Here is a 25,863-nt window from a genome sequence, read left to right on the forward strand (position 1 = left end):
CTTCATCACAAGTTAAGCAAAGCCTTATTTCTGTGGAGTTCTTATAGGACTTTTTCCTGGGACTCATTTGTATCTGCAGAGGAAACATACTCCACACATCCTGCAGAGATAAATTCATTGAAGAGAGCATCTATAAAAACCTACAAAGATAAACACCCAGGACACAAATTTCAAAAGGTACAAAACATAAGAGCCAAACTAAAAATAACTAGTGCATCAATGAACTAGGACAGAAGCCAAGAAAAAAATAAGATAAAAGTATCCCAACAATAATTGATATGATAATCACAGGAGGAAATCTTTTTATGAAAATATTGTCAGAAATGGGGAAACAACAGATGAGACTATAAAATAAATCAAAAATATCTCAAGGTAATTAAAGAGCTAAAAACTGAAGTTGCCAACATAAAAGCCCAACAAACTGAACAAATATAGTAATTGAACAATTTAACAGTTTAACTGAATTAAGAAATAGAGCTGAAGGAAGATAGAGCAGAATAACAGAGAGATAAGATAAGGTCAAGGATGTGTTAGAGAAAAGTAAGAAAGTAAGAGAACAAAAAAGGAGACACTGAAAAAAACATATGAGATGACCTCAAAAGAAGTAATATATGCATTATTGGTTTGTCAGAGGAAGAAAAAGAGAAAGGGGAAGAAAACATCCTAGAGAAGCTATTAGCAGAAAACTTCCCTGATTTAAAAAAATAGAAAGGACATAAAGATTCAAAATGCCCAGAAAGTCCCAAATGAAATCAAATCAGACCTACAGACACCAGGACACTTCATAGTTAAAATAGAAAGGAGTAAGGATAAAGAAATGATTCTGAAAACTGCAAGAGAAAAGCACAGAGTCATATACAGAGGAAAACCCATAATTATCAACATATTTCTCCATGCAAACTCTAAAAAACAGAAAAGATTGACAATATATACATATATATCAAGTACTCAATGAGAAATGCTTTCAGCCAAGAATACTGCATCCTGCTAAATTGCCTTTCAGACTAGATGGAGGGATTAAAAACCTTCTCAGACAAGCGTCACTTGAAGGAAACAGCTATCATCAAATCTGATCTGCAAGAAACTCTAAAAGGTCTCCTGGAAACAATGACATCACCAAAAATATGGCATATGTCAACACTCAGAAAAGTTTAGAATAATGCCACTGAAGTATCTTAAACACATAATATCAATAAATGGTACTGATCTGAAGTTAAACAGTATAATAGAAAAGGAGTTGTAAATAAATACCCAGAATATTTATCAACATTTCTTTAAAGAAAAAAATTCAAAGGGCAAGGTGATAGTGCATCTGGTTAAGCACAAACATTCCAGTGAGCAAGTACCCAGGTTCAAGCCCCTGGTCCCTACCTGCAGGTTTCTCTTTGTCTCTTTCCCTCTTTCTCTCCCCTCCCCTGTACAGTTATCTCTGTTCCTATCTATAAATAAATATTTTTAAATATTTTATTTATTTATTAATTAGGAAGATAGGAAGAGAGAGAAAGAACCAGACATCACTCCGGCACATGTGCTGCCGGGGGATCGAACTCAGGACCTCATGCTTGAGAGTCCAAAGCTTTATCACTGCACCACCTCCTGAACCACTATAAATAAATATTTTTAAAAGGAAAAAAGATATGCCTTTCAATTGAAACACATGCAATTACCAAAAAAAAAAAAAAAAAAGACCAAACTTTCACTAAGACTTTGTGAGAACTATGGTGATATTATTTGCAAGGAGAGGAGGATCACAACAGTGGGATTAATGTGGAACTATACTTCTGTAAGCTTAGAATCTAGTAAAACATTATTAAATCACTAATTTATAAAAACAAGTCAATTCAGAAAAACCTCGTTACCAAAAACTAGCAAAGGCAACATAGCAGGGGCTGGGTGGTGGTGCACCTGGTTGAGTGGACATGTTGCGATGCACAAGGACCCAAGTTTGAACCCCCAGGCCCCACCTGCAAAGGAAAAGCTTTGTGAATCATGAAGCAGGGCTGCAGGTGTTGCTCTTCCTAGCTCCCTTTTCGCTCATGATTTCTGACTGTATCCAATAAACAAATAATAATAATTATTTTAAAAGACAACATGGGAAATGAGTACTAAAAACTAATCTCATGAACATACATACAACAATCCCTAACATATTTTAACAAAATACATTCATAAACATATTTTTAGTGATAAAGCTTCTATATTGACTACAGTGGGTCATGGATTCAGTGTACAAAGGGTCAAATAAGTGCCAATGTTCCTGTACAGTGGAGAAACAATTACAGAAGTCAGACTTCCCACCTTCTGCACCCCAAAAAAATTCTTTGGTCCATACTCCCAAAGGGACAAATGATAGGGGAGGAAAACCAGAGGGCCCTGTACCCCCATTCCACCAAGACCCAAAGGAATCTTGTTTTTATAATATCACTGAAAGGGAAGCAAATCTGGAAAACACCAAAGGAAGATAGACATGTTTCTTTTATCTGAGAAAGAAGTGGGGGGAAGACACCTGGAAATAGCAATGGATGTAGGGGTGACTTAGAAAGGAAGTGAAGGCAGGACCATTGAAAAAATGGGAAAAAACTATCAGGTCACCCCATCACCCAGGGACCTGGAAAGGGAATTTTTGGATTCCCCCATAGATAATATGGGCCTAGACCTCTCTAGTAGATCCCTCTCACTACTATCACTGGTCACATCCACTGGGAACATCATAATAAGCCCTTTTGTGGACTTTTCAGGACCATACCCTCACTCTGAATTAGCAATGGTAGGGACTGCCCCACTCTCTGAAGGGGGCTAGAGCATCCTACTCTGCTACTCAAGGAAGACTGGTTCTAAAGTTACTGCAGCCTAGAATGTTCCCAGCTGTGACTATGGACTGTGAGCTCAGTCTGGTAGACTCAGAAGTTATACAGGCTCCCATGCTAAGTATGAATAGATATGGGCCCCAAATTAGATTGTTGTGATAAACTGTTAATTGAATTTATATTTTCTTCAAGTTTGCAAGCAACTCTCTGCCCTAATTCTGCTTTCAATTTCTACTCTCAATTCTGACACTATCTTCCAAGCAATATTTCCAATCCACCCCCATGTTATCTATTAAGCTAGAGCAAAGATTACTAAGACATAGGCTCATGGAAGCATTCCTAAAATAGATTTCCTAGCTTTTTTTCTACCCTAAAGTCCCTACTTTCATCAAATCTATTCTTACATTATGGGTTCCTGTTTATTAAATATTTTATGTTGCTTTCCACCTAACTGCATTTCAGTTATCAAGTTTCAGATGATTTATTTCATCCTGCCTTTCCTGGGAAGATGTCTCACAATGCCTCACAATGCTTCCTGGAACCTCACCTCTCCAGAGCCCTACCAAACTAGGGAAAGACAGAAATAAGCTGGGGACATGGATCAACCTGCCAACACCCATGTCCAGAGGAGAAGCTATTACAGAATACAAAACTTCCACCTTTTGCACCCCAAAAAGAATTGTGGTCCATACTCCCAAAGGGAGAGAAATGATAGGGGAAGATGACCAAAGGGCTCTGAACTCCAATTCTATCAGGAGCCAGAGAGAGGGGGGGGGGGGGGGGAAATAGGACATTCAGAAGTGGTAATAGGTATAGGTATGACTTAGGAAGAGAGGAAAGAATCATAGAAAAAAATGGACAAATATATATAAATATGTCAGGTTGCATTGTGGGAGAGAGAGAAGAGATCAGGAACTCATGGCAGAGTGGGAACACAAATCTTTATTCACACAGATGCCCCAGAATTGGGTGTGAGCACAGTGGTTCAGGCCATGTGGAGCTAGCAAAATGGCCGCCTCCCACTATGCCCACCAGCCCTTCTCCAGGTCAGGTCACGGAAGAGAAAAGAGCAGAGAGCGAAAGCAGAAACAGGAGAGATTTTTATGGGATAATTCCAGAAGTGGCAAGTTGGGGCGGGATTGGCTAGGAAAGGGGGTGGAGAGAGGCAAAAGGTATGTTGGGAAGGTAGAAGCGTCCTTAGCAACTGTTACAATGGTTTTAACTGAATTAGCAATACCCTGAGGGGATAACATGGTGGAGATCTGTAAATAATACTTGCATGGAAATATAGTGGTTTGTGGGCCCTGCCAATGTTAGACCAAATCTGCACAATTTCCCAACATAAATATAGACAGTTATAGAAACAATAGTCAACCCATGTATGCAATCTTGGGAGAACTGCTACAGTTTCCAATGTAGGGAATGGGGATACAGAATTCCCATGTTGAGAATGCTGTGGAATTATACCTCTGCTATCTCATAATTTTGTGGATCAATAAATATTAAAGTTACCAATAAATTTTTTTAATTAATAAATAATAAAAAAAGGATCAAGTCAGCTGTGTTCCTATCTCTAGCAACATTAAACTTCTTTAGTACAAGCACAAACCCAGAAGTTGAGCTCAAAAATCCCAAGACTGGACTTTTGCCAGGGGACATCATGGTACCTATGGAGAAGGAAGTCAAAGCTATTTGCAAGGCCGCAATTAGAAATTAAAATGGAAGTGTAAAGGACAAAAAAGTAACAGGAGAAAACCAAATCCAAATATTTGTTAGGTATTTGTAAATAATAAATTAATATTGGACTGGAGTTAGTGTATTGCACCAAAGTAAAAGACTCTGGGGTGGGTGGAGGGGGAGAGCACAGGTCCTGGAAAAGGATGGCAGAGAACCTAGTGGGGATTGTATTGTTATGTGGAAAACTCAGAAATATTATGCATGTACAAACTATTGTATTTACTGGTGACTGTGAAACAGTCCCCAATAAAGGTAAAAAATGTTAAAAATAAATAAATAAAAGAATAAATTAATATATTGAGTAGCCTCTAGGTCTTTAAGCCTCAAAGGAGAAGAACTTGACCAAATAAGCTCAGGAACTGTCAAATCGCATTCATTAGTTTTGTTGAATAAATATTAAAGTCAGCAGAGCCACTAAAAGTCATATTAGTAATATAATTGTGATTTACAAAATTATAAAATAAGGGACCAGGCAGTGGCACACCTGGTTAAGCACATATACTATAGTATGTAAGAATGTGGGTTCAAGCCCCTGGTCCCCACCTGTAGGGACAAAGCTTCACAAGTGGTGAAGTAGAGCTGCAGGTGTCTCTCTGTCTCTTTCTCTCCCAATTTCCCCCTCCCCTCTCCATTTCTTTCTGTCTCTATCCAAAAATAGATAATAAAAATTATAAGAAAATAAGGGTATAATTCCACACCATTCCCGCCACCAGATTTCTGTATCCCCATTTCTGAAACTCCAGAAGAAACTGCAGTAGTATTACTATTACTGAATAAATATATATTTTTTCTTCATATTTGCCTGATAGACCTCCCTCACAAATGTAAGATACTTGGCTCACTTTCACTCCTGCCTATCCCATAAAACCTGTTTGCAAATTATTTTTTTACTGTGCTGCAGCCCAGACATCTACACGCCCTCCTGTTCTTATATTCTAAGCTTGAATCTCATTCCCTCCTCACAGAAGTGCACAAATGCACTTCACAAGCCTGATACCTAGTGCTATGCCCATGAAACTCTGCCCTACCACACTGGGGACTACACGTGCTAATGCCAGAAGACACTAGAATCAGTCACAGTTGTCATTTTTCCTTTTCTAAAACTACTTACTTTTTTCTTTCTTCGTGAGTGTTTTTCAATCTCTGCACACTTTCTGAAAAGCAAAAGACAGTCCATTTAGTGTCTAAAAATCACCCAAAGACATCTTTATAAGTGTGTAGTTTACAGCCTTGGCTTTCAGAGCTACTTACCAAGCAGAAAATGAGCTTACTGACCCTAGTGGTTGGCCTCAGGAGTAGATCAGTCCCTCAAGGAGATCCATCTAGTTGCCTTCCTTGAGATGGTTGAAAAATCTAATAGGTTTTTATTCAGCAGAGTAATGGTGCAGTCTAAGGGCACAAGTTATAGGCACCGTCTGCCCTGAGGATATTATATGATGATAGGAGGAAACCCAAACATTTTCTAAGTTTTTGACATTGGATTCACCATATCCACAAACACTATTTCTTCATGATGCTCTCACAATAACTTGGGGAGTCAGCACTACTTTTCTAAGCTGGTAAGGAACCAAAGTTCAGGAACACAAAGATTTTACTTAATGCCCCATAGCTCACCAATGGAAGAAATGAAACTTGAATTCAACCCAAAATCTACTCCATTCTCTTCCTTTTTTAATTCCATGTTCTTTCTACCACATCACACAGCCCTTATATAACTACTACTTTACGTCTTCTATGTCTGCCACAGGTGCAAACCCATGCATCTCATTGCTAATCCATGTCTTGTGAGGCTTACTCCAATCACTGCCATACATGTTCAGAAATGCTCTCACCATATACTTTCTGGGGGAAGAGCACCTTTCTGTGTATGTAAACGGACTCCAGTCTCATAGACTCAGTGGACACTCATCTTACCAACACACAAGCTCCATTTAAGCAGCTAGTAGAGGCAGTTCAGTGTTCAACACATGAACAGGTGGAGAGAAGAAAGCAAAAAACATGGGAATGTGTGTAAGGATCAGAGGGTGAACTCAGTTCAGCAATCCTACTGTATTTCTACCACCCAGCTATTGGAAGCATCAGGAATGACTTAAGTCCATAAAATTGGGAAGTGACCATGATTATCAGGCATGTAGAAAGGACCTAGCCAACATATGGACTTCAAACTGCTATGGGGTTATCATTCCTTGCATAGGACAAAGGAAATTATTCTCTGCCTTAAAGTAGGGAAGCTAACAGCATAGAGATGGAATAGACACAAAGTAAGTTACAGGTGCTAATCCTCTTGATGACCCAGATTTCCCAAATACAGCACCCTAGCAGGTGGTTCAGTGGCTAAAGCATTGAACTCTCAAGTACAGGGTTTCAAGTCTGATCCTCAGCATTACATGTGGTAGAGTGATGCTCTAGTCTCTCTTCCACTGTCTCTCAATAAATAAATAAAACTTATAAATGTTTGCCCAACTTAGCACACTTCACACTGCAAAGGGACAAAAAGGACAGGAGCAGGAGTAGAGACCATCACCTGCACAGTTTCTAAAAATAAACTCCATAATCCCAAGCCACAGCCTATTCTTCAGTGAAATGAAAACTGGCTTCTTTGTTGCTCTAGAGAGTGTCTATAAAACCCTGACAGAGAAAGAGCTGCAGGGAAGCTTTTGAGCAGATCCTCAGAGAGTTCCTGACACTCAGTGAGGTCACCCACACCCCTGGGGCTAAGCAGCCAAGGATGCCAGATCTCACATCTTGGCTTTAGGAACTGCTTGAGGCAGCAAGACCTGGAAATGAGAAGCATCCCTTGGTAGAGGAGCTGGAGCTTGGTGATTTATTAGAAAATCTACCTGACAATCTCTCATCCGCAGTTTGCACACTATAGGCTACTCATGTGCCTGAGAGCCCACCAGTGACCAGGCACGCTTGCTAGGAACAGTGATTTGACCTGTTCAGAAAGTAAAAATGTGTGAGGGGAGAAACAAAGTTTCCATATCGTTAAAAATCTCAATCATACACTCAAAGGGAGGGGAAAAAAGCAGCTTGTAGTCACTCTGAATCAGACCTGATGACAAGAAACTCAGCCTCAACCCTAGTGACAGAGTTTCCATTTTGGACCCCAAAAAATGAAGATTGAATCAGTATACATTCCTGAAACTACAGATGCTGCTAGTCATTCACAGAGCCTGGTCCAGCTCCTGCATACAGTTGTCAGAAACACCTGAGCTCACCACAATACATGGTTATTGAGGGCCCCAGACCCGCAAAGAGATTCTGTATCTATTCAACACACTGACAGAGAAGTAGGAGATTTGTCTTGGACTATACAATCCTACAGGCAACTGGAGTAGGAAATGTGGAGGATTTGTACCTATGTGCAAATGACCAAAGACCAAAATGGGTAGAACACTAAAATTCATTTGAAAGCAAAAGCAACTGTGTCCTAGGACATAAGTCAACCCATCTCGTCACATTACTTCAGGGACAGTAACTGTGAGAAGTCTCTGCAGATACAGTTATGAGAGCCCAGCATGTCTAAGTGACCAGCAGTATGCAAAACTGGGAGGCATAAGGCAGAGCTCAAATGCTGGGCTCTTCTGCCTAAGGGCAAAGTGGTCATCCCTTAGATGTGAGTCCAGGAGATAGCGTCATACACCATTCATGTGACAGTGCTTGGCAAAAATGGGATGTCCTAAGCAGGTAGCATCATTTCTCTCAGGTTATCAAAGGCTAGGAATTCTCCCAAAATATTCATCTTCTTTCTAGTCATTTCTATTCATAGATACATATCCAACCAGCCAGGCTGAACCAACACAAATTTTGTCTTTTAGATAAGGGAAAACAAGAAAATGAAGCATTGCATTGGGCAGAGGGTGGGCTCTCCTAATTTTGTCCTAGAGCCAGTTCTGCAACTATCAATATTTTGCACACTTAGACTTTTTTAATGTTTGTTAATTTTTATTTATTATTTATTGGATAGAGACAGAGAGAAATCAAGAGGGAAGGGGAAGAAAGAGAGGAAGCGAGAGAAAGAGACACCAACAGTACTACTTCACCAATCAGGAAGCTTTCCCTCTGCAAGTGGGGACTGGGGGCTTGAGCCCAGGTCCTTGCATATAGTAACATGTGGACTCAATCAGGTGCACCACCATCCAGGCCCCTACTTACACTTTTGATCACTAAAATGCCCAGCATCCCCAGAGAAAACACCCAATGAGTTCAGCATGAGATCCTGCATCCTTAAGAATATGCCAAACAGCAATATTTCCCCCACATCTAATTTTGAGAATCCAGACTCTTTTCATATAGAAAATGGGAACATTAGGCTTTACTATAGAAAAAGATCCCAGGACCTGGGCATACATGTTATAGTGTACAAGGATTCAGGATCAAGTCCCCGGTCCCCACCTGCAGGGGGTAGCTTCATGAATGGTGAACCAGTGCTATGGTGTCTCTCCTTCCCTCTCCACCTCAATTTTTCTGTCTCTATCTAAACATAAATAAAATATTAAAAAAAGAAATAAAAAGAGCCCATAGTATAATTAACTATATTTGAGAGAGATACTGGAGGAGGGAAGCAAATGTTGCCAATTCAGGAAGAAAATGTACAAAAAGTGCTCACTGTTGGACCTCACTGGGAACTTTTGGGGACTTCCAGTAAGGGAAATACTTGAAGGCCTCCAGTCCTGTGGCGACATAAAAATGGTTGTCTTGCAAATCCTTTGAATTGTCCAAAAGATGTCCATTCATTGTAAATAATCTGCAAATAAAGAAAGAAGAACTGGGCTTAAGATTTCAGACTGGCAGTGTAAAAGCTAAAGGTGCTTTGGATATGATGTGGCCTGATTGTATCTACTAGAGAATTGATATGTTCATAAACAGGCATAGTCCAAATGGGCTAATCTGCCCTCTGGGAGCTGCTCTTCTAGGACTGGGTTTGCATTCCATTTTTAGATTTTTTTTAATTAGAGTATATTTTTAATTATGTACAAGTGCTCGGAGGCCCTGAAGAACATTTTAAACTCTTGGTTGGTGTTCACTTAATTTTAATTAATAACACCTAAAATTAATCCAAATTGGTTTATATAGTTACAATAATGCTTGGAAAGTAAAGCAAGCATGTATTAGAAATCTTGTGCCTTTTTAAAAGTGCCAAAAGACTTGTATTTGTCTACATTTTTTAGTATTCTTTTTTGGCACATAGGTGTTTATTCATTCATTCATTCATTCAGGAACCAATTTAATTCATTCAGTGCTGAGACTTTATTATGCACAAGACAATGAGGCAAAAATTACCTTGGGTAAAAATATTAATTAAGAAATGACAGCACTGTGGTGTCTTTCTTTCTCTCTGTTACTCTGTTTCTCTCTCTATCTGAAAAAGTTGGCCTGAAGTGGTGGAGTCCTGGCAACAACAAATAAACATATGAATAAGAAAGTCATTGCTTCTCTACAGTAAATATAAATTTAAAAACTATAAGTCTAAATATGACCAGAGTCAGAGAGGAACAAAGTCCCAGGAAAGAAAGAGTAAATGCCATGTAGGCTTCACAAAGGCAAAAGTTGCAGGAGGTAAGGGCGATTTCATGGTGTGACATGAAATCAAGTGAGAGAGACCTATTCAAAAATCCAGAGCACAAGGTCTTTCACCAAAGGGTCAGGCACAGATAAAGAAATGTGAACACAAAACTCAGGAGCCTGGAATTCTAGAGAGAAGGCCTGATGTTTGATTTAGTCAAAGTGACTGGAGATTTATATATTTTTTTATTTTATTTATAAAAAGGAAATATTGACAAAACCATAGGATAAGAGGGGTACAACTCCACACAGTTCCCACCACCAGAGCTCCGTATCCTATCCCCTCCCTTGATAAATTTTCTATTCTTTATCCCTCTGGGAGTATGGAACCAAGGTCAGTGTGGGGTACAGAAGGTGGAAGGTCTGACTTCTGCAATTGCTTCCCCGATGAACATGCCATTAACAGGTCGATCCATACTCTCCCAGCCTGTCTCTCTCCCTAGTGGGGTGGGGTTCTGGGGAAGTGGAGCTCCAGGACACATTGGTGGGGTAGTCTGTCCAGGGAAGTCTGGTTGGCATCATGCTAGCATCTGGACCCTGGTGGCTGAAAAGAGAGTTAACATACAAAGCCAAACATACTGTTAACTAATCATGACCCTAAAGGCTGGAATAGTGTAGATGAAGAGTTGGGGGGGGGGGGGTCGTCTCTGTTTTGTAGATAGCTAGTAGGCATATTTTAGTTATATTCCTGTGGCTATACTAGTTTGTTTTTTCTCCCCTGAGCCTGAAAGGATGGATCTTAGTTATTGTCTAGGGAGATGATGTCATGGCTGCATAAAGGATCAGAAAGCTGGATCAGGGAAGAGAGTAGCTCCCAAATATGGGAAAGCTATATAGATATTGTTGACTGTAAACCCCATAGATTTGATCTGATCTGGGCCCCATATTCAGCTTAGGAGCCTATGTGACCTCTGCATCCCTATAGATCTGACCTCACATTCTGTGGTCATGAGTAAGAACATTCCATGCTGCCCCAATATCAGGACACATCTTCCTCAGGTGTAACATAGCATAGAGAATGTTGTCCATCCTCCCTTCAGAGGATGGAACATTCTTTACCATGGTTGATCCAAACTGAGGGCAAGGTCCTATGGAGGGACCCACAAAGAGGTCTATTTTGTTGTTCCTGATAGAGATGACTGGTAACACTGGAGAGAGGAATTTATTCGAGGTCTAGGCCCATCATGTCTGTTTGGGAATCTCAGGACCCCCTGAATAGGGCCCCAACTGATGGGGTGGCCTGATAGTGACTAAAGTGTCATCTTTAAAGTATGCCAGTGACTGGAGACTTCTATCAAGGAATGGGATGACAGAAAAGGTTTGCCAACAGTAAGTAGACTGTGGATCAAATGTGACAGAGTTCAACAACCTCACCTGTCAGAGGAGACTAGTGAGCTGTTGTAAGTTACACGACGTCAAGTGTACAATGCTGCCGTTACCCACGTTGGTCAGGATGGGGGTAAAAACAGAATATATTGCATACAGAGCACATCGAAAAGGCAGAATTCACTGACAACACTCCTCCCCTCCATCAGTCATTATCCACAAACGTTTAGTGTGCATAAAATCACCTGGAAGTCTAGCTAACGCATAAATGACTGGGCCTCACTTTCAGTGCAGGGTCCAAGTTTAGGGTGGGATCTGGGCTTTCCTTTCTGATACATGCCTCTTTGTGCTGATGCTGCTTTTGGAACCCTGCCTTTTACAGACTGCTGACTTAGATCAACCTTGGAGAAATTCTAAAAGGAAAAATTTAGCCCCTGGTTCCCACCTGGAGGCAGAAAACTTCACAAGTAGTGAAGCAGGACTGCAGATCTATCTATCTATCTGTCTCCTCCCCCTCTCAATTTTCCTCTGTTTCTATCCAATAATAATTTTTTTAAAAAAGGAAACTTCAAAGTAAGAAACAAGGTGAGACACCATCCAGGAGTTATTATTGTGGGCAGGGCAGGCATATGACATGGAGCAGAAGGCTTCTGTACAAAAAGCAACTGTTGAAGTTCTGTTCTTGTGTCATTGCCTTGGGACTACAGCACCTGTCATCCCAGAGGACTCAAACACTGAGGCAAGCATCCCTAAGAATAAGGGAAGCACAGAAGCCCTTAGCAGGCAAGAGGCAGAGGGCAAAGGGACCTCCACCAGCAAGCAGCCTCTGCCTGGGTATGGTGGGACAGCCAGACTCCACATGGTGAAGTTGTTTGGCAGATGCCACCAGAAGCAGAAGTGATGGAACAGATGGAACAAAAAATTAACATAAACATGAAAATGTTATAAAAGAAATAAGGGGAGAGATTATCAGCATAAAACAAGGGCAAGAAGCCATAAAGAGAGAAACCAGTCAAAATATTTATGTGAAGCAAGAAGAGTGGGAACAAAGAACACAGTAAAGAGGTGGCTAATAAAATGACTACAGATGAGGCAAAAAGTATTGTTTGGAAGATAAATTTAGGGGACCTGAAGGTAGCACACCAAGTTAGTGCATATAGTACAAAGGTCAAGGGCCTGGGCCATGATTCTGGTTTGAGCCCCTGGCTCCCTGCCTGCAGGGAGGCATCACTTCACAAGCAGTGAAGCAGGTCTGTGGGTGTCTCTCTTTCTCTCCCCCTCTTTATCTTCCCCTCCTCTCTCAATTTCTCTCTGTCCTATCCAGTTGAAATGAAAAAGAAAATGGCCTCCAGCAGCAGTGGATTTGCAGTGCCAGCACAGAGCCCCAGCGATAACCCTATAGGTATAATTAATTAGTTAATTAATTAATTAAATGATTCTCATAGGAGATAGCAAGGAATGAGGATATAGCAAAAAATTCACAAATGAAGTTAAGAATTAAAGATGACAGATACCAGATAGGGCACATGTGGAGCCCCCTCACCATGTGGGAATACCACTGCATTGAGAGGAGCTCCAACAATGTTTTAGATAGAGACAAAGACAGAGATAGAGATAGAGACAGATAGAGATAGATCTGACTTGTTGTCTGAATAATGTTGGTCCAGGGGTGGAGAAATTGTCATGTGCATGAGACCCCAGGTCCACAAAAACAAAAAGGAAAAATATAAGGATGAGTAGAAGTACCAAGAGCAAGATAGTAAGAATTAAAAAAAAAAAAAAGTAAAAAGGTAAAATTAAAGGAAGAAAGACCTCCTTTAAAGTGAAAGTATCCATAGACATCAAAAAAGAGGTAGAAAAGTTCACCTCTAGACACATTATTGTGACATTTAAGAGTATTAAGGCACATTCTAGAAGGTGCCACAAAGAAGTTGATCACATACAAAAAGAACCAAACACAAAATCAAATTCTAGATTATAGTAATGGTATTGTTTAAGGGGGAGAAATAAGGAATATGGAAATAAATTTATTTATGGTGCCAGTTTGCAGGAGGGACAGGAAGGGGGAGATACAGAGAGAAATTCAGAATCTACAAGACTTGGTAATTAGCAGATATTGAGGGCAATGAGGACTGTTCAATATGAGACCAGGTTTATTTCTGAGTACCAAGGAGAGTGACAGAACCATGAATAGGAACAAGCAAAATAATGAATGAAACTGATGACTGGGTTAGAGTGAAAGGAAGAAAAGTGCGATTAACAGGGGGTGTAGTGGAGGTCATGGGTGCTGAGCAAACTCAACTTGGACATCCCAGCACACATCAAACAGCTGCAGCCAAAAATTTCATAGATGAGATTAAGAGGTCATGTTTGTTCCAAGAAGTTGTATTGTTGTTGTTGTTGTTTATGTGCTTATTTGTTTATCTTCATTCAGTGATAAGATACAGAACTTTAGAGGAATCAATAAAAAACAACGGTGGACAACTAAACTGGACTAAAGCCACAATAACTAATCTGTGCTTCCAACTCAATGGGAACCAAAAGATAATCTGGTTGGTTCATAGCTCAGAGGACTGAACTGCTCAATACATTGCCCTTCAATTCACCTCACCTCCTTCTCCTCTAGGAGAGGAACACAGCCCATTGTAGGGAAAAAAAAAAAGGTTGAAGAAAGGGGGAATACAGAAATCCACTACTAGGATAAGACAGAGAAAGGACCATGTAGAGAAAGAAAAGTATACATCTAGACTTGAGAATGTAAGCCATATGTGACTTTTAGATTATAGACGTGGCAACTTGAACATGTGAACTTCTCATGTTCATGTTACATATGTGTACACATAAACGTGTGTTGTGTTCAGATTTCATGTTTTGGGGCTTGTATGTGTGAGCCTGTACAATATGCTTAGAAAACTGTAGCTTTTGCTGGTGTGAACAGTATGAAAATGGGTAGTCTGGTTATTACTGTCAAATTATACCCTGCTTATAAATACTTCACTACATAAAACAGTTTAACACGAGGTATTTCTTTTCTTGACTACCTCAAAAGATGTAGATAGCAAAAGAAACAATAACTTAGAGAATTGTTTTACAAAGTGGAAGACATTATTAAAATGTCAATTACTAAGAGAGAGACAGGCTGGGAGTATGGATTGACCTGCCAATGCCCATGTTCAGCGGGGAAGCAATTACAGAAGCTAGTCCCTCCACCTTCTGCACCCTATAATGACCCTAGGTCCATACTCCCAGAGGGTTAAAGAATAGGAAAGCTACATCAACAAAAACAATAAAATATCTAGGAGTAAACCTAACCAGAGAAGTGAAAGACTTTATACTGAAAATTATGAGTCACTACTCAAGGAAATTGAAAAAGGCACAAAGAAGTGGAAAGGTATTCCATGTTCATGGCTTGGAAGAATTAACATCATCAAAATGAATACACTACCCAGAGTCATCTACAAACTTAATGTTATCCCCATCAAGATCCCAAGCACATTTTTAGGAGAATAGAACAAATGCTACAAATGTTTATCTGAAACTAGAAAAGACCTAGAATTGCCAAAAACAATCTTGAGAAAAAAGAACAGAACCGGAGGCATCACACTCCCAGATCTCAAATTGCATTATAGGGTCATTGTCATCAAAACTGTTTGGTACTGGAATATTAATAGACACATTGACCAGTGGAATAGAATTGAAATCCCAGAAGTAAGCCCTCACACCTATGGACATTTAATCTTTGACAAAGGGGCCCAGACTATTAAATGGGGAAAGCAGAGTCTCTTCAACAAATGGTGTTGGAAACAATGGGTTGAAACATGCAGAAGAATGAAACTGAACCATTATATTTCACCAAATACAAAAATAAATCCCAAGTAGATCAAAGACTTGGATGTTAGACCACAATCAGATACTTAGAGGAAAATATTGGCAGAACTCTTTTCCGCATAAATTTTAAAGACATCTTCAATGAAATGAATCCAATTACAAAGTAGACTAAGGCAAGTATAAACTTATGGGACTGCATCAAAATAAAGAGCTTTTGCACAGCAAAAGAAACTACTACCAAAACCAAGAGACCCTTCACAGAATGGGAGATCTTTACATGCCATACATCAGAGAAGAGGCTAATAACCAGAGTATATAAAGAACTTGCAACTCTCAACAACAAGACAACAAATAACCCCATCCAAAAATGGGGGGAGGACATGGACACAATATTCACCACAGAAGAAATCCAAAAGGCAGAGAAACACATGAAAAAATTCTCCAAGTCTCTGATTGTCAGAGAAATGCAAATAAAGACAACAATGAGATGCCACTTCACTCCTGTGAGAATGTCAAACATCAAAAAAGGTAATGGCAGCAAATGCTGAAGAGGGTGTAGGGTCAAAGGAACCCTCCTACACTGCTGGTGGGAATGTCAATTAGTCCAACCTCTGTGGAGAACAGTCTGGAGAACTCTCAGAAGGCTAGAAATGGACCTACCCTATGATCCTGCAAGTCCTCTCCTGGGGATATATCCTAAGGAACCCAACACATCCATCCAAAAAGATCTGTGTACACATATGTTCTTGGCAGCACAATTTGTAGTAGCCAAAACCTGGAAGCAACCCAGGTGTCCAACAACAGATGAGTGGCTGAGCAAGTTGTGGTATATATACACAATGGAATACTACTCAGCTGTAAAAAATGGTGACTTCACTGTTTTCAGCCGATCTTGGATGGACCTTGAAAAACTCATGTTAAGTGAAATAAGTCTGAAACAGAATGATGAGTACGGGATGATCTCACTCTCAGGCAGAAGTTGAAAAACAAGATCAAAAAAAAAAAAAAAAAACACAAGTAGAACCTGAAATGGAATTGGCATATTGCACCAAAGTAAAAGACTCTGGGGTGGGTGGGTGGGGAGAATACAGATCTAAGAAGGATGACAGAGGACCTAGTAGGGGTGTATTGTTATATGGAAAACTGGGAAATTTTATGCATGTACAAACTATCGTATTTACTGTTGAATGTAAAACATTAATTCCCCAATAAAGAAATTTTTAAAAAGAATAAGAAAGCTATCAGGGGAGGGGAGGAGATAGGGAGTTCTGGTGGTGGAAACTGTGTGGAGTTGTACCCCTCTTATCCTATGACTTCTGTCAGTGTTTCCTTTTTATATATAAAAAAATAACTAAAAATAAAATGTCAATTACTAAATGACCTTTCTTTTCCAACTATTTTTCTAGGTTTATTTGTCATCTGACAACAAAATAAACAAAGAAGCCCAAACTTTGACTTATCCTAAGCTCACATAAAATTATCTTAATGTAGTTAGGTATTAGAGGTGTAGAGAACGTGTAGCTATCTCTACATTTCCCTTAAATCTTTCAAAAAGTAAAATCAATTTGGTTGTTTTCTTAATGTACAGTCTGCTTTGAAATAATGTTAAAATATTCAACAAGGTTCCTTTTTTTTTTTCAACAAGATTCCTCCCTCCCCCCTGGCCTTTTCTCTCTAGCAACCACCATGTACTTTTTTACAGTCTATGAGTTATTACTGTTGTATTTTTCTGGTTAAAAATGTATTTTTCTAACACAAGTATCAATAATAATCCTCATGCAGAGACCCACACAATCTTACATAAAGATACCTCTGGAATATACATATATGTATTGTACCACAATTTCAAAACTGTTTAATAGATCAACTACAGCTGAGAAATTGGCTAAGTTTCTGACTGACACACATAGAAAAGATGCAACAGAAACTAAACCATGCTACACATAGATAAAAACAAATGAAGATTGACTGCATTTTCCATTCAGTGGTTATCAAATACATAATATAAAACTTATGTGCAGATTATTTCACTCTTTCAAATCTACTAGTTGTGCGTTTTAAGCATTTCTTTTATTTCCAAGCACTGCACGTTTTCTATAGTTATCCATAACAAACCAATTTAAGTCTGGTGAGAAGTGAAGTGGAGATAAGTATATTGATCTGATATCCTATTTTCTTTCTAAATACCTGATATCTGCTGTTTATTGCTCCTATACCATGATTATACCCTACCATCACTACCGCCATCTACATATGTGACATAATTAATTCTACTATTGTACCTTGCATCTTACAAAATGATACAAGTCTTTTTTGTCCACGTTAAGTTTATATTTATATCTTAAATATTTACTTTTATTTTTAATTAGTTATTTAATATTGATTTACAAAATTATGGAATAACAGGGGTATAATTCCACACCATTCCCAACACCAGAGTTCTGTATCCCCACTCCCTCCATTGGAAACTGCAGTAGTTTTCTCAAGGTCACAGACATGGGTTGGCTATTCTTTCTTTAACTATCTGTATATATATATTTGCCCACTTTTTCTATGATCCTGCCTTCTCTTCCTTTCTAAGTCACACCTACACCTATTACTACTTCTCAATGTCCTTTTTTTTTCCTCTTCTCTCTCTGTGTCCTGATGGAATTGGAGTTCAGAGCCCTCTGGTCATCTTCCCCTAACATTTCTCCCCCTGCTGGGATTATGAACCAAAATTCTTTATGGGGCGCAGAAAGTAGGAGTTCTGGCTTCTGTAATTACTTTTCCGCTGTTATCTACACTATTGTCTCTACTTCTTTACGAATAAGACACTAATATTCACAACTGATTTCAGAACCACTTGGGTACTTACAGTGCTGTTTTTCCACATCTCCCCCTGTGGAACATTTTGATGTACCATGCTGGTCACGACTCTTGCTGTATTAAATATTATTCCATGTCCCACACATAAACAGATAGATTAATTTTCAGAGTCAGTAATACAACTGTGGATTATAACTCAATTTTTTTCCTAATTCACCTCCAGGAGAGACTTAACCACCCAAAAAAGGAAGAACAGAGCAAATATTCCTCCCTTCCACTACCACCCCACACCCAAGTGCCTATCACCCAGCACCAGTGCTGCCCACACTGTGATCAGCATCATACCACACACTTCCTAAGCTTTCCTCAACTCATGTCCATGGCAAGACTTTGGGCTTCTTCATTCCCCCATCAGACTTCCCTACACCAATGTCTTAACCTCTGTCACCACAATCTCTGGTCCACTCTAACAGCCATACTTGGTCCAAGACTACTGGATGCTCCCAAGTTTTCTTCTGTAGGAACTCTGTCTCTACTTGCTTCACCTTGACTCTCACTATTCACTCACCCTCTGCCCTTCCTGTTCTACACACACTCACCTGTGGACAAATTCATCTCTCTACTTTTCCCTCTTATCTAGAGCTGCGAAGAGTCTGAGCATAACCCTGGAGAAGGTTCTACCACCAGGTCTCTGCATCCAGTCTAGATGTGTCATAGCATTACATGGCATGTCCTAACCATGTTCCTCTGCTACCTCCCCACTCCTCCTTGCCACTCACAAATGATGATCTTTCTTGCACCAGGTCACAGCCTTCTATATATTCAGGATTGTGCCCCACTACCTTTGGCACTTGACCTCTCCCCCTTCTCCTGTGACAATCTGATTGTTTCTCCCATTCACTAGAACCCTGGGCAGATATTGTCATAACCACTTTTCTCTGACCCCACCTTGCCCAAATCACCCTCCAATCCAGTATCAAGACTTCCAAGTGCAACTCAATGCAGTCACTGTCACCCCCTGTGACTATCCCTGACTCCAGACTGACCAGAGGTCTTGTTGTTACCAACTGCAGCACTGAATCATTGAATCATTACCTATCATTACCCACCTGGTTGAAGGTGTCAGGACAGGACCCAGTCATGGTCAGACTGAATTCATTACACCTAGCACATAGTAGTCTTGCAATAAATGTTGCCAGATGAATGAATGAGTAAAACAGATTAAAAATACGTATAATCGAACTTCCACAGACGGAGCTATGAGCAGCAGATCACTTTCTCTCTTCTCCTCTCCTCTCCTCTCCCGGATCAACTAGGAATACCAAAGGAGACCACCCGGGACCGAAACAAGACAGGACTAGAATGACCACAGGAACCCAGTAAATAACCAGTGAGTACAAACGCATGTGGCTGGTGACAGAGAGGAGAGGAGCCTAAGGAGAGATTAAGTGACTGATAACAGTTCAGCAGTTTATCAGTTGAGACACCACCTCCAGTCTGCTCCACAAACAAGGGGACAACTTAAGGGAGAAGAGGACTCCCTAGAGACTCACCAAGTGCAACTCTGAGTCTCCATTGCTACTACCCTCAGAATCTGGAGCAGCAACAGGGAGGGACACCAGAGGACAGAGATCTAACCAGGAAACTCAGGAGAAGACCTATACCTCAGTGGCATAGCTGAGGGGCTGTGAAAGTCTCTTTGCATAACCACTGGATTATCTCTGCCACACCCTGCTTTATCTCTTGGTCAGGAGTCAGTGATTAAGCTGAAGCCTATTGATAGTTTAAAAGCCCTCAGGCTCCCATAGCCTACAGGGAAGAAAAAAAAAAAGAGGCTTTTGAACCACTGAGCTCCAACTCAGAGATTTAAATACTATTGAAACAACTGTTAACTTCTGCCACTGTGAACCCTTTAATTAACTTAAGACACAAGTCAATCCAGGCAATAGTGATCAATAATTTGAAAAGTACTGATAAAGGGAACTCATAACAATATATAAAATGGTTAAAACAACAAGAAGAAATATTGGAGAATCAAACCAGGACAAGAGTCCAGCTAAAAGTCCTCCAGAGGGTGAAGGACAAAATAATGAGTTCAACATCCAAACATTACTAAGGAAATAATAACAGGAGTGAGTAAAGAATTTGAAAAAATTATAATCAGAAATACAGGAACAACAAATGAGAATATGGAAGAAAATACTAATTACCTCATGGTTATTAGAGAGCTGAAAGCTTAAATTGCTGAGCTAAGAAGGCAACTAGCTGAACAAGCTAAAACAGTATCAGAGCAGGGCAACAAAATAGATGAACTCCAGAAAACAGTAGAGGACAGAGAGAATAGAATCTATGAGGCTGAAGACAGAATTAGCAAGATCGAGGATGAATTAGAGACAACTAAAAAAGAAGTAAGAGATCTCAAAAAGAGATTAAGAGATGCTGAAAACAACAACAGAGTCCTATGGGATGACTTCAAAAGAAACAATATACACATTATTGGCATACCAGAGGAAGAAAGAGAAGGATAGGAAGAAAGCATTTTCCAGGCCATAATAGCTGAAAATTTCTCTAGTCTAGACAAGATCAAAAACATAAAGATTCAAGAAGCCCAGAGGGTCCCAAACAGAATTAACCCAGACCTAAAGACACCAAGACATATCATACTTAGAATGGAAAGGAATAAGGATAAAGAAAGGATCCTTAAGGCTGCAAGAGAAAAAACAAAGAGTCACCTACAAAGGAAAACCCATAAGATTAGCAGCAGACTTCTCCATACAAACACTACAGGCCAGAAGAGAATGGCAAGATATCTATTGAGTGCTCAATGAGAAAGGCTTTCAACCAAGAATACTATATCCTGCTAGACTGTTATTCAGACTAGATGGAGGCATCAAAACCTTCTCAGACAAGCAACAGTTGAAGGAATCAACTATCACCAAGCCTGCCCTGAAAGAAGTTCTGAAAGGTCTCCTATAAATAATCAGACCACCACAAATAGGACATATATCAAAACACTCTAAAACTCTACAAGAATGGCGTTAAAATATCTTCAGTCTTTGATACCAATAAATGTCAATGGCCTGAATTCACCTATTAAAAGACACAGAGTAGGAAGATGGATCAGAAAACACAACCCAACAATATGCTGTCTACAGGAAACCCACCTAACTCAACAAGACAAACACAGACTTAAAGTGAAAGGATGGAAAACTATCATACAAGCCAATGGCCCACAAAAAAGGGCAGGAACAGCTATTCTCATATCTGACATGATAGACGTTAAAATAGATAAGACTAAAAAAGATAGGAATGGACACTACTTAATGCTCAGAGGATCAGTCAATCAAGAGGACTTAACAATTATTAACATCTATGCACCCAATGAGAAGCCATCTAAATATATCAAACTTCTACTGAAAGAGCTACAGCAATATATTAACAGTAACACAATCATAGTAGGGGACTTCAACACCCCACTCTCGCAACTTGACAGATCATCCAGGCAGAAAATCAATAAAGACATAAGGGAGCTAAATGAAGAGACAGATAAACAAGAACTATTGGACATTTTCAGAGTCATTCATCCCAAGAAACTGGAATACACATTTTACTCAAACCCACATGGGTCATTCTCAAGGTTAGACCATATGTTAGGCCACAAAGACAGCATCATCAAATTCAAGAGCATTGAAATCATCCCAAGCATCTTCACAGACCACAGTGGAATTTAACTAACACTTAACAATCAACAAAAGATTAGTAACAGTCCCAAAATTTGGAAGCTCAACAGTACACTTCTTAACAACTTCTGGGTCAAAGAGGAAATCAAGGAAGAAATCAAAATGTTTCGAGAGTTCAATGAAAATGAAGACACAAGCTATCAAAATATTTGGGACACAGCTAAAGCAGTCCTAAGAGGGAAGTTCATAGCTATACAAGCACACATTAGGAAACAAGAAAAAGCACAAATAAACAGCCTGATTGCACATCTTAAAGACCTAGAAGAAGAACAACAAAGGAACCCTAAAGCAATGAGAAGGTCAGAAATCACTAAAGTTAGGGCAGAAATAAATAACATTGAGAATAGGAAAACCATACAAAAGATCAACAAAAGTAAATGTTGGTTCTTCGAAAGAGTAAACAAAATCGACAAACCTTTAGCCAGACTCACAAAACAAAAAAGGGAGAAGACCCAAATAAATCGGATAGTAAATGAAAGAGGAGATATCACAACAGACACCGCAGAAATTCAACATATCATGCGAGGCTTCTATGAACAACTATATGCCACCAAGCTAGAGAACCTGGAAGAAGTGGACGATTTCCTAGATACCTACCAACTTCCAAAACTAAGTAAAGAGGAAGTGGATAACATGAACAGGCCCATCACAGCTAATGAAATTGAAACAGTTATCAAAAATCTCCCCAAAAATAAAAGTCCTGGACCAGATGGTATTACAAATGAATTCTACAAAACCTTCAAAGAAGAACTAATACCTCTACTTTTAAAAATCTTCCAGAAGATTGAAGACACTGGAATACTCCCTGCCAGCTTCTATGAAGCCAACATCACCCTGATACCAAAAGCAGACAGGGACACAACCAAAAAGGAAAACTACAGACCAATATCTCTGATGAACATAGATGCGAAAATATTAAACAAAATTCTAGCCAACCGGATACAGCAGTATATCAAAAAGATTGTTCATCATGACCAAGTGGGGTTTGTCCCAGGCATGCAAGGTTGGTTTAATATACGTAAATCAATCAATGCGATCCACCACATCAACAAAAGCAAGACCAAAAACCACATGGTCATATCAATAGATGCAGAGAAAGCCTTTGACAAAATGCAACATCCCTTTATGATCAAAACACTACAAAAAATGGAAACAGATGGAAAATTCCTCAAGATAGTGGAGTCTATATATAGCAAACCTACAGCCAACATCATACTCAATGGTGAAAAACTGGAAGCATTTCCACTCAGATCAGGTACTAGACAGGGCTGCCCACTATCACCATTACTATTCAACATAGTGTTGGAAGTTCTTGCCATAGCAATCAGGCAGGAGCAAGGAATTCAAGGGATACAGATTGGAAGAGAAGAAGTCAAACTCTCCTTATTTGTAGATGACATGATAGTATACACAGAAAAAACTAAAGAATCCAGCAAGAAGCTTTTGGAAATCATCAGGCAATACAGTAAGGTGTCAGGCTATAAAATTAACATTCAAAAGTCAGTGGCATTCCTCTATGCAAACACTAAGTTAGAAGAAATTGAAATCCAGAAATCAATTCCTTTTACTATAGCAACAAAAACAATCAAATATCTAGGAGTACATCTAACCAAGGAAGTGAAAGACTTGTATACTGAAAATTATGAGTCACTACTCAAAAGAAATTGAAAAAGACACAAAGAAGTGGAAAAATATTCCATGTTCATGGCTTGGAAGAATTAACATCATCAAAATGAATATATTACCCAGAGCCATCTACAAATTTAATGCTATCCCCATCAAGATCCCAAGCACATTTTTTAGGAGAATAGAAAAAATGCTACAAATGTTTATCTGGAACCAGAAAAGACCTAGAATTGCAAAAACAATCTTAAGAAAAAAGAACAGAACCAGAGTCATCACACTCCCAGATCTCAAACTATATAATAGGGCCGCTGTCATCAAAACTGCTTGGTACTGGAACATGAACAGACACACTGACCAGTGGAATAGAATTGAGAGCCCAGAAATGAGGCCCCACACCTATGGACATCTAATGTTTGAAAAAGGGGCCCAGACTATTCAATGGGGAAAGCAGAGTCTCTTCAACAAATGGTGTTGGAAACAATGGGTTGAAACATGAAGAAGAATGAAACTGAATCACTGTATTTCACCAAATACAAAAGTAAATTCCAAGTAGATCAAGGACTTGAATGTTAGACCACAAACTATCAAATACTTAGAGGAAAATATTGGCAGAACTCTTTTCCACATAAATTTTAAAGACATTTTCAATGAAACTAATCCAATTACAAAGAAGACTAAGGCAAGTATAAACCTATGGGACTACATCAAATTTAAAAGCTTCTGCACAACACAAGTCGAACCTGAAATGGAATTGGAGTATTACACCAAAGTAAAAGACTTTGGGGTGGGTGGGTGGGTGGGGAGAATACAGGTCCATGAAAAATGATGAATGAAATAGTGGGGGTTGTATTGTTAAATGGGAATCTGAGGAATGTTATGCATGTAAAAAAAAAAAAAAAAAAAGAAGAAGTAGAAACGCAAAGCAGAAATTGACTGAGTTTGGAGTATGGCACCAAAGTAAGAAAGCAGAAGTACACTAGAGTTTGCAGTGAGTACCTCCCTAATACTTCCTCTCCACTTTTCCAAGCTTTGGGTCCATGATTGCTCAACAATTTGTTTGGCTTTGTATGTTAACTCTCTTTTCAGTCACCAGGTTCCAGGTGTCATCAGGATGCCGGCCAGACTTCCCTGGATTGAAGACACCACCAATATGTCCTGGAGCTCAGCTTCCCCAGAGACCCACCCTACTAGGGAAAGAGAGAGGCAGACTGGGAGTATGGACTGACCAGTCAACGCCCATGTTCAGCAGGGAAGCAATTACAGAAGCCAGACCTTCTACCTTCTGCAACCCACAATGACCCTGGGTCCATGCTCCCAGAGGGATAGAGAATGGGAAAGCTATCGGGGGAGGGGGTGGGATATGGAGATTGGGCAGTGGGAATTGTGTGGAGTTGTACCCCTCCTACCCTATGGTTTTGTTAATTAATCCTTTCTTAAATAAAAAAAATTTTAAAAAATAAAATAAAATAAAAGCTTCTGCACAGCAAAAGAAACTACTACCCAAACCAAGAGACCCCTCACAGAATGGGAGAAGATCTTTACATGCCATACATCAGATAAGAGTTTAATAACCAACATATATAAAGAGCTTGCCAGACTCAACAACAAGACAACAAATAACCCCATCCAAAAATGGGGGGAGGACTTGGACAGAATATTCACCACAGAAGAGATCCAAAAGGCTGAGAAACACATGAAAAAATGCTCCAAGTCTCTGACTGTCAGAGAAATGCAAATCAAGACAACAATGAGATATCACTTCACTCCTGTGAGAATGTCATACATCAGAAAAGGTAACAGCAGCAAATGCTGGAGAGGGTGTGGGGTCAAAGGAACCCTCCTACACTGCTGGTGGGAATGTCAATTGGTCCAACCTCTGTGGAGAACAGTCTGGAGAACTCTCAGAAGGCTAGAAATGGACCTACCCTATGACCCTGCAATTCCTCTCCTGGGGATATATCCTAAGGAACCCAACACATCCATCCAAAAAGATCTGTGTACACATATGTTCTTGGCAGCACAATTTGTAATAGCCAAAACCTGGAAGCAACCCAGGTGTCCAACAACAGATGAGTGGCTGAGCAAGTTGTGGTATATATACACAATGGAATACTACTCAGCTGTAAAAAATGGTGACTTCACCATTTTCAGCCAATCTTGGATGGACCTTGAAAAATATCATGTTGAGTGAAATAAGTCTGAAACAGAATGATGAATATGGGATGATCTCACTCTCAGGAAAAAGTTGAAAAACAAGATCAGAAAAGAAAACATAAGTAGAACCTGAAATGGAATTGGCGTATTGCACCAAAGTAAAAGACTCTGGGGTGGGTGGGTGGGGAGAATACAGGTCATGAAGGATGATAAATGACATAGTGGGGGTTGTATTGTTAAATGGGAAACTGGGGAATGTTATGCATGTA

General features: G+C 39.6%; 1 protein-coding gene across 7 annotated transcripts in view; it reads right to left on the reverse strand.

The window, feature by feature from the left end:
- The window catches only part of DCDC2C (doublecortin domain containing 2C), a 203,194-nt gene that overhangs the window by 122,710 nt on the left and 54,621 nt on the right, over positions 1-25,863 (reverse strand). For 6 of the 7 annotated variants that reach the window (XM_060187039.1, XM_060187037.1, XM_060187034.1 and 3 more), the window contains 2 exons: positions 9,157-9,294; positions 5,656-5,698 (listed from right to left, as the gene is read on the reverse strand). In XM_060187039.1, coding sequence (XP_060043022.1) covers positions 5,656-5,698; positions 9,157-9,294 — 181 coding nt within the window. The remainder of the gene's footprint in view (positions 1-5,655; positions 5,699-9,156; positions 9,295-25,863) is intronic. The other variant, XM_060187036.1, reaches the window with a different exon arrangement.

This window comes from Erinaceus europaeus, chromosome 3, assembly GCF_950295315.1.
Source record: "Erinaceus europaeus chromosome 3, mEriEur2.1, whole genome shotgun sequence".
Classification (NCBI taxonomy): domain Eukaryota; kingdom Metazoa; phylum Chordata; class Mammalia; order Eulipotyphla; family Erinaceidae; genus Erinaceus; species Erinaceus europaeus.